The sequence below is a fragment of the Procambarus clarkii genome, chromosome 81, assembly GCF_040958095.1.
Source record: "Procambarus clarkii isolate CNS0578487 chromosome 81, FALCON_Pclarkii_2.0, whole genome shotgun sequence".
NCBI lineage: Eukaryota > Metazoa > Arthropoda > Malacostraca > Decapoda > Cambaridae > Procambarus > Procambarus clarkii.
This window is the reverse complement of record NC_091230.1, coordinates 4,407,241-4,426,326: the sequence shown is the minus strand read 5'-3', so window position 1 is coordinate 4,426,326 and position 19,086 is coordinate 4,407,241. Positions and strand designations below refer to the sequence as shown.

At 50.6% G+C, this 19,086-nt stretch overlaps 1 protein-coding gene across 3 annotated transcripts in view; it reads right to left on the bottom strand.

Moving 5' to 3' along the window:
- Positions 1-15,844: 15,844 nt before the first annotated feature.
- Positions 15,845-19,086, bottom strand: part of Sfxn2 (sideroflexin 2) — a 124,864-nt gene continuing 121,622 nt past the window's right edge. For all 3 annotated transcript variants that reach the window (XM_069315606.1, XM_069315605.1, XM_069315607.1), the window contains exon 7: positions 15,845-17,900. In XM_069315606.1, coding sequence (XP_069171707.1) covers positions 17,789-17,900 — 112 coding nt within the window. In that variant the 3' untranslated portion in view covers positions 15,845-17,788. The remainder of the gene's footprint in view (positions 17,901-19,086) is intronic.

Here is a 19,086-nt window from a genome sequence, read left to right as displayed (position 1 = left end):
TCTTAGAAGTAGAGAACTTGAAGCCATGACCTGTGGCCCAAGACGACACGGCATCAATTGCAAGTTGAAGCCGGCGTTGAAGGAGAGGCGAATCATCACCCTGACAACAAAGGGTAAGATCATCGACATAGAGAGCAGAGAAGACACCAGAAGGAAGAGAGGAAAGACCATTGAGGGCAACAAGAAAAAGAGTAGTGCTCAGAACACTACCCTGGGGCACACCTTCGTATTGCTGAAAAGAGGGAGAGAGAGCGGTACCAAGGCGCACCCGAAAGGAACGACGAGAGAGGAAGCTGCGGAGAAAGAGAGGGAGATGACCACGAAGGCCAAAAGAATGAAGTTGAGATAGGATATGATAACGCCAAGTGGTGTCGTAAGCCTTTTCTAGGTCAAAAAGGACGGCAACAACGGAGGTCTTCGCAGCAAAAGCAGTACGAATATAGACCTCCAAGTTCACCAGGACATCTCTCGTGCTGCGGCACTTGCGGAAACCAAATTGAGAAGGGGAGAGGAGGTGATGGTGTTCCAGGAACCACATCAGACGAACGTTAACCATACGTTCAAAGAGTTTGCAGACACAACTTGTGAGAGCAATAGGGCGAAAGTCCTTAGGGGAAGTACCCAGAGACCCCGGTTTGCGAACAGGGAGGACAACGGCATCGAGCCAGTCCTCAGGGACTGACGACGACTCCCAGATCCGATTATACAGACTCAGTAAATACTGAGACGTGCTCGGAGGGAGATGGCGAAGCATCTCATAATGAATACCATCGGAGCCCGCCGCTGTAGAACCGCAGAGGGCCAGGGCAGAACGAAGTTCAGAGAGAGAGAGAAGGGATCATTATAGGGAAGCTGAAGATGAGTGCAGAAATCTAAAGGACGAGACTCAAGGACAGGTTTACGAAGAAGGAAAGATTGGGGAAGATGAAGACCAGAGCTAACAGAAGAAAAGTGGGAACCCAGTTCGGAAGCGACCTGCAACGGGTCCGCCACAAGAGTATCATGGAGGTGAAGGACCGGTGAAACATCGGGAACGAACTTACCCGCTATCTTGCGGATACGCTTCCAGATCTGGGCCAGAGGGGTCTCGGACGTAATTGTTGAGACATAAGATGCCCAACATTCACGTTTAGCCGTACGAATGTCCCTACGGGCCACCGCACTCGCTTTCCGAAAGAAAAGAAAAGAATCGGTCGTCTGCCTACGGCGGTGCCTCTTTCAGGCTGCACGCTTACAGCGGACAGCCCGAGCACAGTCCGCATTCCACCAGGGAACGCACTTCCGTGGACCCTGAGAGGAAGAGCGAGGAATAGAGCGGAGGGCAGCGTTGAAGATAGTGTCATGAAAAAGGAGGAGAGCGCGAGAGAAAGGCAGAAGGGAGAGGTCAGGGAGAGCAGCACTGAGGGTAAATAGGGTCCAGTCTGCCTTAGCAAACTGCCACCTAGGGAAAGAGAGGGAAGGGCGAAAAGAGAAAAAGGAAACAAGGATGGGGAAATGATCACTTCCATGAAGGTCATCAAGAACCTGCCACCTGAAATCTAAGTAAAGAGAAGAAGAGCAGAGAGAAAGATCAAGACAAGAAAGGGTGCGAGTCCGAGAGTCCAAATGAGTGGGCTCACCAGAATTCAGAAGAGACAGGGAAGAAGAGAGGAGAAACGGCTCAAGGAGGCGACCCCGGGTATTCGTCAGAACGTCACCCCAAAGAGAATGACGACAATTGAAGTCACCCAGCAGGAGCACAGGCTCCGGCAAGGAGTCCAGGAGGTGTTTCAAATCAGGAAGAGAGAGCGGGACACTCGGGGGGAGATAAATGGAACAAACTGTGTACCATTTCCCCACAAAGATACGAGCACCAGAACAATGGAGAGGCGAAGGAAAAAGTAAAGGAACAAAGGGAACATCAGCCCGAATCAAGAGAGCAGAAGAATTAGAAGCCCCAGCAATGGCTGGGGGGGGGGGGGAGAGAAAGGAATAGCCACGAAAACGACCAGGACGAGCACCAAGCATTGGCTCCTGGAGACAGACACAAAGGGGCGAAAACCGCGAAATCAGAAGTTGGAGTTCGAGGAAATTGGCGTAATAACCTCGAACGTTCCATTGAAGAATGGACAACGACGAGAAGAGAAAGGACAAAAACAGAGAACAAGGAAGAAACAAAGGCGAAAGAGCAACAGAGCACGTTAAAGAATATCAGGAACGGGATCATGGTCAGCAAAGTCAGGGTTAGGGGGCATGGGTAAACTGAGCAAAGACGGAGGGAAGGAAACGGGAGAACAGATCAGAGGTGGGTGGGCAGGGTCCGTAGGAGGAGGAGGAAGAGGAGGAGACAACGGAGAGGAGCCGTCAAGGACAGCAGCAGGAGGAGGGGGAGTAGAAAGAGGGGAGCGCACCCCAGCAAGAGCAGCAACCGAAAGGGAAGCAAGGGCCAAAGAAACCTCCATAGCAGGAACAGGGGGCGCAAGCACTGAAACGGGAGGGGAAGGAGCAACAGAGCCAGAAGGAGGAGCTGAGGAAGAAAGCGAAGCCTTCTTACCCGCCGGGGAAGAGGAAGGAGAGGAGCCAGGCTTACGCTTCTGACTTAAAGAGACCGGTGTCCCAGCAGCAACTACGTACCGGGAAACGGATGCCAGTGTCTCAACAGGAGAAGCCGAACGAGAGCACACACGACGGCCGTTAGGAGAGCGATGGACATCCGCCCGCACCGACAGGCGGTGGGGAGAGCCGATAGATGGAGGAAGAGGATGGGAAGGAGGATCGGAGGGACGAGGAAGAAGACACAGAAGACACGACAGACCGGGTAGAAGGAAGGGGAACCCCAGACAGAGGACCAGGAGGAGGATCCTTCGGGAGAGAACCCAAAGGAACAGAGGAGGGGGCAGTGGGCGCATCAGGGTCCAAGGCCCGGAAACGGTTGTGAGTCTGAGGAAGGCGGGAAGGACGAGGAGAGGAAGAGCGCAACACGCGAGCATAAGAGATATTAGCATAAGGCGGGAGCCGGCGAACCTGGCGCCTCGCCTCAGGAAAAGATAAACGCTCCCGGTGCTTCAGGTTGAGGACGGCTGCCTCAAGCTTGTAATGGACACACGCACGGGAGAAGGTAGGATGGGCCTCACCGCAGTTGAGGCAACGAGCCCGGGGAGAAGTGCACTCCGACTTAGAGTGACCTTCGCCACCACACAAAGGACAGAGAGAGACAGTCCCGGAGCAGCGGAGGGCACCATGCCCAAACCTCCAGCACTTGTTGCAGAGCCGAGGAGAAGGAATGTACTCCTGGACAGAGAACCTGGCACCAGCAAGAATGACAGAGGGTGGAAGGGTCCTACCATCAAAGGTAATCTTCACAACCCGGAGGGGTTGACGGCGACCACCACGAGGGGGACGAGTAAACGTGTCCACCTGGAGAATAGAATGGCCCTGGGCAGCGAGGATATGTCGAATATCGTCGTGGCAGTCGCGCAGGTCCCGAACACCGGTTGCAACATGGGGCGGGAGCAAAATAGTGCCAACACTGGCATTCAACTGAGCGTTCTTCGAGACCCGAACGGGGGTCTCGCCAAGGCAGGATAAGGCAGCCAAGCAGGAAGCAGCATCCTGAGAAGGAGCAGCAACGACACGTGTACCGAGACGAGTGGGGTTGAAAGTAATGGAGGCATCCACGGAATCAATGAGATGTCGATGAAGGGAGAAATCGTCAGGAGGCGCAGAATCAAGAGGAAGGAGATCAAAATATTTGGCCCACGAAGCGGGACCAAGCAAGGCTTGATAGGTAGCAGAACTGGAAGGAATCGAGCGAGGGCGGCCGTGACGAGGACGGCGGTGAGAACCCCCAGAGAGAGAGGGGTTAAAAGGCGCAGTAGTTACAACTAGAGAAGGAGCCGCGCCAGGGGACGAGGTAGTCACCACTGGGGGCTTGGGGCTCGACCCAACCACAGAGGAGGGAGGGGAGCCAGGGGAAGGAGTCAGAGAGGCCAAAGGAGGAGCAAGGTCGGGGCCCAATGCAGCGGAGGCTACAGAGCCCGGTCTTCCAATACGGACCGACTCGGGGGCTTGGTCGCCCACCCCACGAGCCTGAGAAGGTAAGCCAGAAGCAGCCGAAACAGGGGTTATCATCTTGACGAAAAGAAGAATTCACTCACGAATGTGCCCCCACACCCACCATGGAGCCACAATTAGAGGCAGGACACCCAACAAGAAGCTATCGCCGATCTTGTCGGGGCCTCCTAGGGGTGCGTCGTGAGTATACGCCCCACAAACGCCACCTTAAGAAACCGACAGTCCATCGAGATCGGGTTCAGTGACGAAGTGGGGATTGACAATAAAAGGTTCCCCTCGCTCTCGACGTCGGGTACTGCAGTTCTACGGGTGCATGAGTATGCCTCCTCAAGCACCCGGGCGTCAAAATAGAAGAAGTCCATGGAAGAACCAGAACGAGCAAAAGGTCGGCAGGAAACGGCAAGCAGATAGGAGAAGAGGGGGGAGAAAAACGAAACAGAAGGAAAAGGAAAAGGTGCCCAGCAGAATTGGAGAGGACGGCAGCAGGAGCACAAGGCTAGAAAAGGACAGAGGACTGTCCTAAGGAGCATCACACTCCGGCAGCCGCCCACGAAGCCCCCACACGGCGACAACGAGCTGAGCGGGGAGGGGGAGCAGACGACGTAGCCGTGGTGTTGGTGCCTACACCAATCCCCTTGGTGTACTTGTGTGGGAGGATTGCGCCACATTTGTGCCCCAAATAGAAACGTTTGTTGATACCGACGTTGGTGTTATAGCTTTATTCCCATATACCGGTGATGATATGGCGGACATGGAATATTTCCAGGCATATTTCGACAATGTCTTCATGGACCATCTTGTGACCGAGACAAACACATATGCCCACACCCTCATAGACGGCGGCATATTACCTGCCTCACGCAATGGAAGGATACGACAATGGATGAGATGTACGTGTTTCTCGCTATATGTATGATGATGAAACACTCCGAGAAAGCTGTCGTCCAGGACTATTGGAACAAAGACAGCCTTGTTCCATCGCCCATCTTCAACCGTTATATGTTGCGGGATAGGTTTCTCTTGATTCTGAGGTGTCTGCATTTCGAAAATAATGCAAACGAGGACAGGCAGGACAGACTGTGGAAGGTACGCAAGGTATTCAGCGAGGAGCCGGTAGGCCGAGCGGACAGCACACTGGACTTGTGATCCTGTGGTCCCGGGTTCGATCCCGGGCGCCGGCGAGAAACAATGGGCAGAGTTTCTTTCACCCTATGTCCCTGTTACCTAGCAGTAAAATAGGTACCTGGGTGTTAGTCAGCTGTCACGGGCTGCTTCCTGGGGGTGGAGGCCTGGTCAAAGACCGGGCCGCATGGACACTAAAGCCCCCGAAATCATCTCAAGATAACCTCAAGATAACCTAACCTGAGAGGGAAGTTCAGGGATTATTTTGTACCTGGACAGAATGTCGTTATTGACGAGGCGCTTGTATTGTTCAAGGGCAGACTGGCATTCAAACAGTACATCCCTTCCAAGCGGTACCGTTTTGGCCTAAAGTTTTTTGTGCTGTGCGATTGTGAGATTGGTATCGTCCTGGACATGATCTTGTATTCCGGTACAGACGTCGACATACCAGCTCAAGATGAACACGGGTTCTCCGGCAGTGTCGTAAAAACCCTGATGGAGCCGTTGCTGAACAAGGGCCATATACTGTTCACCGACAACTATTACACCAGCCCCCTGTTGACCAGATACCTCCTCGTCCACAACACCGGCGTATGTGGCACTGTGAAGCTCATCAGGAAGGAAATGCCTGTGTTTGGAATAGGTATAGTGTGTGGGTGAGTGCCAGCTGCGCAAGTGTGACATGATGCTGTCAGTGCGCTGGAAGGACAAGACGCGAAGTGAATATGCTGAGAACGATTCACACCGGTGCCATGTTGGACAGTGGGAAAGTCCATTTTCAGACACACAACCCCATGTACAAGCCGGACTGTGTCATAGACTATAAGACTATAACGTGAACATGCGCCTCGTCGATAAGTGTGACATGATGCTTGGTGGTGAGGAGTGCGTACGCAGGTCAGTGAAGTGGACGAAAAAGTTCTTCCACCTCATGGATGTTGCAGTGCTCAACTGCTACAATACGTACCTGGTGAAGTCCAGCAGGAAACCGTCTATACGTACCTTCAGTGCCAGCGTGGTGTCATAGCTGCTGGTAAAGTATGGCAAGGAGGGCTCCGGAGCGCGTATGCAGGTCAGTGAAGTGGACGAAAAAGTTCTTCCACCTCGTGGATGTTGCAGCGCTCAACTGCTACAATACGTACCTGGTGAAGTCCGGCAGGAAACCGTCTATACGTACCTTCAGTGCCAGCGTGGTGTCACAGCTGCTGGTAAAGTATGGCAAGGAGGGCTCCGTAGTACCCCGCGGGGTGCAAGCAACAATGCCACACGCAGCCCCAGACAGACTGCGGGGTAATGAGAACTTCGGGGTACACAGGCTGGAGTATATGCCAGGCACAGCATCACGGGAGAAGGGTAAACGTGCATGCATTGTCTGCAGGAACATCACACGCAGACCACAAAAGCGTAGACGCATCAGCACCTGGTGAGTGGAGTCCAAGGTGCCACTCTGCCCGGTTGGCTGTTTCGCAGCATATCACACACTTGCGGAGTACTGAGTGTGTGTATATAGTGTGTGATACTGTACAGTGTGTATATATAATGTACATATCAATATATTTGCATGATATATTAGAAATAAGTGCAGGATAAGTGAACCATTTTGTGATGCATGTAACACAGTGTCTACAGACAGTACGGATGTTGTACTGCCATAATATGGTGTACGTGATCACCATACATTGGTTCGGCACGTAAAATGTAATAATGTATTTGGAACTGTACGCAAAAAATGTGCAAAAAACCAGCGTTGAATGTAATGAAACGCCATTTTCTGGGTGAGACCCGGAGGCTCCCCGGAGCTTTACCGGCTGATATGCTAATGTCAGACTTTGGCATCAGTCAAGTGTATGGAGTTCTAGGGCCTACCGGGGACCACGAGCCAGAACCTGGCCCCCTCAGAGAGGCAAGGGGAGCAATGGCCTATAGAAACCCCCGTGTGGTTGGAAGCATTCTATGTCTGCCATCGACCGGGTCAAGCATCCAGAAAGGTAAGCATTCCAAAACAAACCCCTATTCTGGGGAAAATTGCTACCTAAGCCGAACTAGTGGATAGAACTCTTCAACAGAAAACAAGGAAACTAGTATGACGTCATACGTCACCGCCCCGCTGTCTGCGCAGCTCCCCCCTCCCCGGGAGGGGGAAAGGGGAGCCCAAGACCTCCCACGCCGGCTATCCACCCATCAGTTCTGAGGCTGGATGTCAAAACACGCGAAAAACGCCGACCGGAGGGAGGGAGGGTTGCCGGGGAGCCTCGGGGTCTCACCCAGAAAATGGCGTTTCATTACATTCAACGCTGGTTTTCTGGGGGGAGCCCCGTCGGCTCCCCGGAGCTAACTACCCACAGAGGAAGGTCTAAAGGGACAAAACCGGGAGGCGGACACCACGCACACCCCAAGGAGGCGAGACAACCGTCAGACAAATGCCAACCCAAGGCGCCACAGCCCCGAAAATCCCGGGAACAACACTAGAACCACGAGCAGCAAGGCCCCTGCACGAACACCAAAAATCCATGCCCGAAAGACTGCAAGGCCACGTCGCCCAGACTGCAGCGAGAGCAGCGAAGCCACGAACGCCACAGGCATGAGGGAAGAACACAGGCAGCTGAGCCGCAAGAACACGGCTGACCACCCGGGACACTATCACCCGCGAACCGGGAAGAACAGAACCCGATCAACGCAAAACGCGCTCCGGACCTAAACGCCGTGGCAAGCAAACAACAGCGGAGGGCCGCCACTGAACACAAAAACGACACACCCCCGGCCCGACCAACGAAGCACCAACAAACCCTGGACCCCTACAGAATGCAGCAGCCCCACCCCGCGCCAGAAAAGATGGAGACTGCTGCCATCCAACAACCAAAACGCTAAAACCGAAGGAGCAAGAAAACTCAGCGACCTGACCCCCAGAGGCAAAGGCCCAAAGGAAAGAGCCGACGAAAAAACACACCGGAACCGAAGGGGCACTACCAACCGAGGAGAAGACGGAGCACGCTGACCAGAGACCAGGATGGTGCAAGCGGCGCTCGAACAGGCCGGAGGTGAAACGACGCACAAGACAGCTGACTAACGGTGCAGAAGCAACACCAAGACCAAAAGCAAGCTGAAGCGGCTCCGCCTGCGCCGCACGAAAAGAGGCGACAGTATGTGGCAAGACGACGGCCCCCAACCCCCACTAGAAAACCAAGCCGAGAGTAAACCAAGCGAACAAGAGTAACCACCTAAGAAGGGACAGGAAAAGGAAGGACCGCCAAAATACCCCATACTGCCGCCAAGAGAAGCACGCAGGTGGGACACCTACCACGAAGCCACCCGACCACCTACCACGAAGCCAACCGGAGGCGAGACCACGAGGCAGAACATAAGCAGCCCCGACAAGGCCCCCCCCCCCCGAGCCCAGGAAAAGGCGGAGCCGCGAGAAGATCTCGGGCGCGACCACCGAAACCTAGTCGGCACAAGGAGATGGAACGTCTGCCGAACAGAAAAACTCCCCAAAGCATGCAAGCCCGCCAGGAGTTCAGAAACGACGGGTCCGAAGCGAGACATCGCAAGACCCCCCCCCCCCTTCCCCAAAAAAAAAAACAACCGGCAGGGCAAGCTAGGAAAACCAAAGAAGGCGGAAGGGTCGCCGCCAGAACAGGACCCGAACCAAGGGGCACGAACAACTGCAATAGACCGAGACAAAGAAGCACATCACAGGACACAGGCTGACCAACGCCTAAGAACACACGCAGAACATCCCTGCTGCAGAGGAGGAAGGAAGAAAGAGCAGAAGCACAAAAAACCTCAGGAGAACAACCAGGGGTGGACAATCAGGCAGGGACAAAAACCCCACGCAATCCCCAGGCACAAAACGGCAGCAAAGTGCCACTCCACAACCGGACACAGGAACAAGGACACGCCACCGTGAAACACGGTACCAATGTACACGTGCAGCAGCCGCAACAGGCACCACTGCAACATGCAACATGTAAATAGCAACTCCCCTCTGCAAAGGCAGAGAACGGAGCAGGCCGACCCCAGACAGGGCCAACGGAGACACGACAAAACCCTGCAGGCTCAGAAACCTGCACCAGGCGACCGACGGCGGAGAAACCCCGCTCGATACCTGCTGGATGAGGTACTGGGAGCTCTTTTACACCTGAAGCCCGGCCCAAGGTCAGGCCAGACCGGCCCAAGGTCAGGCCAAACCGGCCAGAGGATGGCCCACCAGGCAGCTGCGAGGAGCAGTCCACCGGCCCACATACCCCCACAACCAGGACGGGCCGGAACTGCCATACGAAAACAGGCCAGTGCGCCCTGGAAGTCCACGGACGAACCAGCAAGAAGGCTTATGCTCGCAAGTAGGTCGTGTAACAAGCACAGACCACTGATGGTAATACAGTGTTCCCCAAAAGTGCCAACAGCACCACTGTACTCCACTGGTTCTATCCCGCAAGTTCTACCAGATAGGCGGGACCCAAGAGCCAGAGCTCAAATCCTGCAAGCACAGCCAGGAGCCTTACCAGGTGAGTACAGAACCAACCCTACAACCCCCACACCTCACAACATTAAAAAGGGAGGGTCCCCTGAATGACTCCAGCATGGGTTGGACATGCACATGAGGGGGACAGGAAGGGGTGATAAAGGGACAGTCACTGGTGTGCGAACGGTCTCAGTCGTACAAAATATACCTAAATAAAGACAGGTATATAAACACCGCCGCATCCAGCGCCCGGCCAAAAGACGCCAGACCGCAGAAACTAACCTGGCGAATGGTGGCACGAACTTGACACGACTCAACCGTGCCCAGAAGAACTTGGGAGCACCGCCAGGTAAAGATGCCAGAGCCGGACCCGCAGGAGAACGGAGAGGCGGAGGCGGTCCACACCCATGACACAGGGAAAACCGCGGTGTCCTCCCCACAACTGGGAACCAGGACACCCCCGGCGCGAAGGGGCACATACCGCAGCCAGGGAGAAGAACGAGAGGCGAAGCACTGTAGCAAAAAAGGGCGCAAAACCCCAGCACTGAAACACCGCCCAGACCAAAACAAACTCCACGGCGCATGCGCATAACACGCTGGCCGAACCGCACTCCCTCCCTGCGGGAAGGCGCCAGCCAGGACTACTGCACGAGAAAATGAGCCAAAAGAGGAAGCAGGAACAAGAAAACCAGCCAAAGAAGCAAAGAGCCCAAAAAGGAACCCAACCGGGCGACAAGTAGCCCAACCGGGCGACAAGTAGCCCAACCGGGCGACAAGTAGCCCAACCGGGCGACAAGTAGCCCAACAGGGCGACAAGTACGAGGAGCCGACAGACGTTCCAATAATGCGGGAAGCAGTGAAAAACCTTCCCGTACCCTCGAGAACACAGAAGCCAACACTAGTCCCGAAGGCACACGAAGGCGCAGGCGCACCCGAGATCAGAAGTCACGCAGAACCCCATCGAACGGGGAAACATGACAAAAACACCGTCCCAAAAAGGGGGGGGGAGGAAACATCCACCCACAGGACGGAACCAACCGACTCAAAGGCCAAGGAACCGAGCCCGGGGAGGGGCCGACGTCCAACAGCATGTACGGCGAGTGGGGAGGAAAGACCCCACTCCGCGTAACCACAAGCCCCGCCTAGAGGGGGATAAAAACCCCCACGGGGTCTAACGGGGCCAAGGCCCCCCCAAGTCAGCCCCTCCCCAGCCCCGGGAACCTACACGACAGGCCCCGGGGCCGAGCCGTTCCCCCAAAGCCCCGGCCGTACCAGAAAACCGGGGCAGCCGTGAAAACACTAAGGAAGGGAGCCCACTGGCAGATTCATACAACACGGCTGGAGGAACAGGCCCAAATGCCCCCGTCACTACCCCGGAAGGGGAATTCCCCGAGACTGCCCGAGTCTCAACACCACCAAAAACCCCGCCCCGAACCTACAGACGGTAAGGAACCGGATGCAGGCAGGAAGGGTGAACCAGGGGAAAGACAAGGGACACAAGGGGCAAGAACGAAGGCAGACCCCCCACCAGGTAGATAAACAAAAAGAAAAAGAAAACCCCGCAAGAGGACAGCGTACCCAAGCGGAACAGAGCCGGCCGCTATGATTGGTAAAGACAAGCTGCACAGTACCCCGCGCCCCACCAGTGCAAACACTGCCCCTTACTCTAAGGCGAACAAGGGAGACAGAACACCCGAGCACACAAAGAGCGGCCGAAAACCAAGCAGTAAACGGCCAAGCAGGGGCAGGACCCAAGGAACTTGTGGAAGGTGGCCCCAAGCCCCAAGGGCAGTACTTACAGGGCACCTAGGGAAGGAATCCCTAGGCGCATGCAGCCCGAGTACTGAAGAATCACTCCCGGCTCACGCACCACCTAGAAAACAGACACCACACTCTAGGTACAGTGCTGAAACAACCACTGGAGCCGGAGCACATAACCATTGCCTATAGCATCAGCCGAAGAACTGATGGGTGGATAGCCGGCGTGGGAGGTCTGGGGCTCCCCCTTCCCCCTCCCGGGGAGGGGGGAGCTGCGCAGACAGCGGCGCGGTGACGTATGACGTTATACTAGTTTCCTTGTTTTCTGTTGAGTTCTATCCACTAGTTCGGCTTAGGTAGCAATTTTCACCAGAATAGGGGTTTGTTTTGGAATGCTTACCTTTCTGGATGCTTGACGCGGTCGATGGCAGACATAGAATGCTTCCAACCACACGGGGGTTTCTATAGGCCATTGCTCCCCTTGCCTCTCTGAGGGGGCCAGGTTCTGGCTCGTGGTCCCCGGTAGGCCCTAGAACTCCATACACATGACTGATGCCAAAGTCTGACATTAGCATATCAGCCAGTAAAGCTCCGGGGAGCCGATGGGGCTCCCCCCAGAAATATATTCACATCAACTCGCGCGCTCCGCCGGCCCCGGGAGCATACTGCTCTGGCGCACGGGGAATGACGACGTCACGCCCCACCTTTCGGACTCCATAGCAGCCAAAGTAAGTACAATTTTGAACTTCCGTTGCTATACCCATATACAGGGAGGGGTTTTTTGACACTTTCAGAAGAAAAAAGAATTTTTTCCCAAGGTTTCATTTCCTGCGTACTGGGGGGATGTCATATTTATAGGCCGTGCAGTTAAAGGGTTAAACTGCGCATGGCATATATATACACCCCGAGTAACATGTCCCACCGTGCGCATGGTGAATATATACGCCCAAGGGTGCCAGGCCCAATTCAAATGGCCCGGGGTTCACATTAGCTTCCTCAGGGCTCTTGTAAACAGACGCCATTTTTTTTTTAAATCGTGGGCAATATTCTCAGGTGTGAGAGGCACAGTACTGTTGGAGCAACCAAGGCTGGTGCACGCAGCATGAGCGAACAGCATTGCTGTTCAGCTTGTGACCACAGCATTGCCGAAAAATGTCAAAATAAATATATAATTGCTATTATTTAGCAATGACAATATTACAGATGACCCCTGACTGATATATATAACCAGGGTTGTGATAACAGCAGGATTGTTGTAATAATTAGCGCTGTGGGAGGAATGATGCTGAGAGACGGAGGGAGATAGCATCGTTTACTGACTGTATGGCCACCTGTTATTGCCTGCATTCACCATACCAGCTCAGTGGTTCTCTATGGTGAATACAAATGTAGATACTTATATATAATGTGTGTATTAGTGTAATAACAGCAAAAGGATTATGCTGGGAGGAGCCATTTGGGTGACAGAGGTGACGTCATCTGCATGATTTGTCTGGCTGTGCAGAGGGTGGCCACTATGCTCTTTGGGCACTCTACAAGCTTAGGTGTACAGTTACGGTGCATACAACATGTAGATACTTATATATAATATGTGTATATAGTGTAATAACACTGCAAACAGTATTGTTGGGGGAGAAAGTTTAGTGCGTGTGACTTTGAACGAGTGAGGGAGCCGCCAGCTGTGTGTATAGCGACGATTCTTAGTGCCTGAACTAACTATCAGCTTAGCTGTACAGTTGTGATGAACAAAGCATATACATACTTATATATAATCTGTATATAGTGTCATAACACCACAAACGGTATTGTTGGGGGAGAAAGTTTAGTGCGTGTGGCCTTCAGTGAGTGAGGCAGCCGTTAGCTGTGTGTATAGCGACGGCTCTTAGTGCCTAAACTAACTACAGTATATCTGCTTAGTTGTACACTTGTAGTGAACAAAACATGTAGTTTCTTATATATAACGTCTGTATATTGTGAATAAAATTTAAAACAGGATGGTGGGAGGAAAAAGTGGGCGAGTGAGGCGTTGTTGAGGGAGTGGCAATGAGTGGTTGCTGGTGTGTGGCGGTAACTCCTCGTTGCTTTTCGACTCTCAATACCAACTTAGTGGTTCGTTATGGTGAACAAAACATGCAGATACTTATATATAACCTGTGTATAGAGTGTAATAGCAGCAAAACTATTTGTTTATTGTTTTATAAACATAATAATTGAATCACTAATATGCACACTATACTTTTGAGTATAGCGATTATTCACCACGTTTATTATATACATATATTACAATACACACTATTGAATAATATTACTGCAAAAAAACTAAGAAAAAATCAGTCAGAGACATAGAAATAATTAAGCGATAATATTTTTGTGGCAACTCCCATCTGTCAACACGGATGAAGTTGACCGGCCCTGACGACCGCTCTGTCAACGTCCACTTTTTGCCAGACTTCCTTGGTCAATTGCGCACAAAATATGTCACCTACGATTTTTTTTTTATTTTTTCCCGTGCTCAGGGGGACACAAATTAACATATTTAGAAGACAAAAAAAAATTTAATTTTTTTTTCTTGCTCACAGGGGTGTAAATGTCCTCAGGAAGCAGTGGAAGGGTTAAGAACCATCAGTCCGTAGAGATTGGGTTTAGTGATGAAAGGAGGATTGACAATAATGTAACAAACTAGGTTTGTTGTAAGAATTATCCAGAAGGTTCCAGAAGTCTCGTGTAGGGACCTGACCTCGCATTCCTCTGGGGATTAGCAAATCTGAGTCACAAAATAGCTGGCGTCTTTGTTCATAGTTTCGCATCATGAATCATTCTATAGTATTCACTTATTCAGAGAAATTAGCCTTTATTCATTTTGCATTCAAATTGTATTGTATAATATTCCTGGTTATAGTATCAAGAGTATTCTAATTATTAGGAGACTTGAGTTAAGTCACCATCAGTGACGTCACGAGCCAGGACTAGGCAGTAGCGCGGAAGTGACCTCAGCGATCGGGCGGTCACAGGTCAGAGTTTCCATATTCAGTAATTTCTCAAAGGTCAAATAGCCATTTTGGGATCGGGAATAGCTCTCACTTAAGATGCTTGTGTAATTTAACTTCAGTTAAATAATTCAACCAATCTGGATCATTCAGTGCAAACAGAGGTTAATTGTTAAACTTAAGCCTTGCTAGTAACTTGGTAAAACTTAGACTAGGCGGAAGGATACAATGCTCTGGTCTGGGTAGGACTAGCCGAGCAGAGAACAGTGTGGTTTGAGAAACAACTCAGGCAGATGGCCTTCCATCTTCGGCCTCCAGACCAGCAGTCCACCGCTGGTCATCTATAGAAGGTAAAAGTTTGCTCAGAGGTTATAGTTAGGGAATAGTCAATTCATTGCCAGTCAGGGAGTACCATTTCTTAGATTTTGTTTTAGTTTTGAATAAATTAATTAGTCATTAATTTTCATTTTCATTATTTTCCATGTGTGTGTTATATTTATGTGAATTTGTCCTTGTCACGTGGTCCCCACGAGGCAGAGTTGAATTGGGCGCCGATTCTAACATCGAATCAGGATTATCATTCCCGGATTTGTAATTAATTCCACACTTAAGATCCAAGGGTATATGTTACTAGTGGGGATCAAGCCCCAAAGTTATTGATTAGCATGATCGATCCAGACCTCGATCATTGCTCGGTGTTGCAAGGTCTGGTGGTGGTAGCGTAAAGGCGACCCTAGGGTTTTGCTGGAAGTCTACGTCACGTCATACGGGTTGTAGAATCTCAAGTCGGTAATCGTCTTGAGACCACGTGGCGTGGGGTCGGCTAAAAGTAAAAGTTTTGGGGTCCCTTGGTAGAGAACAAAAGTAAGATACGGGTAGAGGGAGAGTAAAAAGGGGGTAAAGATCATTCGAGAACCCCTCCCCTTTTTGTTACAATAAAACAGTCCTCTTGCTCGAGACATTCGGTATTACAATTCTATGGGTCCAAGAGTATACCTCCTCAAACACCCGGGCGTTAAAACAAAAGAAGGCTGAAAGAATAATCAAAACAGGCAAAAGGTCGGTGGGAAATGACAATTAGAAAGGAGAAGGGGGGGGGGGGGGGGGGGAGAAAAATGAAACAAAAGGAAGAGTAAGTCATCCAACAGAATTCGTGAGGACAGCAGCAGGAGCATAAGGCCACAAATGGACAGAGGACCGTCCCATGGAGCATCACACTCCGGCAGCCGCCCACCAAGCCCCCTCACACACAGCAACAACGGGCCAGACAGGGAGGGGGCTGTATTTATGTAGCATGCTCAATTTTACCCCCATCTCCTATATGCTGTAACCAGATTTTGATAAATTATTAATATAGTATTGTTACTAAAGTATTGGTAATTTTTTTCATGTATAAAACTGCACTATACCTTACATTACTGCAAGTCAGGCCAACATCTTAAGGGTATAAATAAAGTCCCCATTCAAACTTTACTGAACAAACTTTTAGTTAGTCAGTTTTTATTATATACAGACAATCAAAAACAAATGGAGAGCCTTAATATTAAAATGGTATATATTACTGGTCTATACTTGCAACACATTTTACTGTACTCTCACTGTACTCCTCATTATTGTCAACATTTTAACCACTGCACTGCGCAATGCGCCTTGAGGCTCTCGATGGATGGTGTGCAACACTCCTCAGGGATCTCATAGTTATAGCGTATCATTCATAACTCCCACGGCTACACAGGGTTCACATCAGCTTCCTCAGGGCTCTCCTAAACAGACACCATTTTAAACAAAAAATCATGGGCAACATTCCCGGGTGTGAAGGCCTCAGTACTGAGTGAGTAAGCAAGGCTGGTGCACGCAGCATGAGCTAACAGCATTGCTGTTCAGCTTGTGACCACAGTATCGCCTAAAAAGTCCAAATATATATGTATCGTGTATCAAGTATTATTTAGCCATGATAGTATTACAGAAGAGCCTGACTCTGATAAAAACTGTGTACAATGTTCAGATATCGGTGAATAAATGATGTTCAAGATGTTCACAGCACTAGCCACAGCACACTGCTATTATTTCGTCCATCTAAAATTCTTCAAATAATGGAACTCATGTTCCTTTACAAAATAAACATGTAGAAAATTATTCATTTACATGATTTTGTGACCAGGATTCTGATAATAGCAGGATTGTGGTGACAATTAGCAATGTGGGAGGAAGAATATTGTTGGTGAGGGAGGGAGGTAGCATTGTCTGCTAGCTGGTGTGTGGCAACATGTTATTGTTTGGACTCACCATACCACCAGCTTAGTGGTTCACTATGGTGAACACAAACATACTTATATATAACGTATGTATAGAGTGTAATAACAGCAAAAGTTGTTTGTTGGTAGGAGACATTTTGGTGAGGGAGTGGGTGAGGCTGTCATCTGCTACCTGCTGTGTGACTTGTCATGCAGTGGGTACTATGCTGTTTGGACATCATACCATCTTAGTTGTACATTACAGTTATGGTGAATAAAACATGTAGATACTTATATATATTGTGTGTACTGCATATAGTGTAATAACACCACAAATAGTATTGTTGTGGGAGGGAGGCAGCCATCAGCTGTGTGTGTGGTGTGATCTCTCTTATCGCCTGAACTCATCATATCAGCATAATTGTAAAGTTATAGCGAATTAAACATGTAGATACTTACATATAACATGTGTAAATAGTGTAATAAAAACACTAACAATATGGTGGGAAGCGGAATGTTGGTCAGTGGGTGTTGAAGGAGGGAGTTAGCCAGGAGACTGCTGGCTGCTGTGTCGCAGCCACTCTTGTTGTTTTGGGGTCACTATACTGTACCAACTTAGTGGTTCGTTATGGTGAACACATATGTAGATAGGTATATACAACATGTGCATATAGTGTAATAACAGCAAAAACACTGTTTGATTGATCGTAGAATATAATATGTCACATATATGAACCCCATAATTTTGAGCATAGCAATGTTCCACACATTGAACTATATAAACTTCACAAATTACACACTTTTGAATAATATTACAGCAAAAAAACAGAGAAGAAATGAATGAGAAACATCAAAATAATTGTGAAACATTATATTCGCAGCAACTGCCACCCCACGGGGTGGTGGGGCCTAGTGACCTTGAGCGCTCTATCGCTCAGCATCCATAATATGCTCAACTTCCGAGCTTCATCGCGGCTAAAGTATGTCATACAATATTTTTTTTTTTTTAGTTTTCGTGATCAAAGACTGCATTTTAACAAGGGAAAATAATTTTTTGGAAAGAATTTATTTACTGTGCACCACAAGTTTGTCATATTTTAATGCAGAGCAGTGCAGTGGTTAAACATGAAAACATTACTACATTTTCTTAAGTGTTTACCTCATTGTGTGGATTACAAACCCTTGTTGAAATATACTGAATCTGGAACACAGCCATGACACTTTATCTTAAGTCTTGCATAGGTATCTGGCTCCAGCTTTGCTAATGTAGAAGTATTGATGGAGCTGCAAGTGAAAAAACCAGCGTTGAATGTAATGAAACGCCATTTTCTGGGTGAGCCCCGGAGGCTCCCTGGAGCTTATCGGGCTAATGTATGTTATGTTAGACCGGGACATTAGCTAAGGAGTTCAGACCTACCAGGGACCAGCGCCAGAACCTGGCCCCTTCAGAGAGGTTTCAGGGAGCAATGGCCCTGGAAAACCCCATATGGTTGGGGGTTTTCCTTATCTGCCATCGACCGGGGTTAGGCACCCAGAAAGGTAGGCGTAACAAAACAAACCCCACATGGTAAGAAACTACAACAAAAACCGAACAGAGAGGTAGAAAACTCCCTACAATCCCAAGGAAACAAGCAAACAAGCAAACATCACACTTTACTGCCGCGCCGATCGTCCGCGCAGCCCTCCCCACCCCGGGAGGGGGGAGCCTCGGACCTACCGCGCCGGCTGCCAAGCTCCAGTTCGGAAGCTAAGCTTCAACCAAACGCGAAAAAACCGCCGACCGGTGGGAGGGAGGGTTTCCAGGGAGCCTCCGGGGCTCACCCAGAAAATGGCGTTTCATTACATTCAACGCTGGTTTTCTGTGGGGAGCCCCTACGGCTCCCTGGAGCTTCATACCCAAAGAGAAGGAAAAGAAAGGGCTAACCCGGGAGGCGGCCGCCACAAACTCTGCAACGCAAAGCCAAGACAACTGGTCGTAAACCTGCGACCCAAGGCAACAAGAACGCCCAAGAACAGACGCACATATGGATGGGCGGCCAAAAACCTGGGCGACCCACAAATCCCTGCGCCCGAGACGTCACCAACACAGCAGCAAATGCTGCAAACGTCTGAACAGCACGGGCGCAAAGACAGACCACAGGAAGAAGGAAAACACTGCGGACGACCTGGGAGACCCGAGCCCTGAAAACAGGGAAAGAAGGAACCGGATCAACCACAGCGCATCCCCAGGCACGGTACGCCGGCAACAGCAAAAAGCACAACCGGACAACACAGGACGCACCCCCCGGCCAAACCAAACAAGTACCAATACCCCAAGAACCCCTCCGGAAAGCAGCCGTCTCGACCGTCGCCAGGACAGAGAAAGGCTGCACACCAATAAAGCTACCACCAGTACCAAAGAGGAGGAAACTGAAACCGAAGGGGCTACCACAAACTGAGGGGAAGATAAGAAGGCACCCTGAACAAAGAC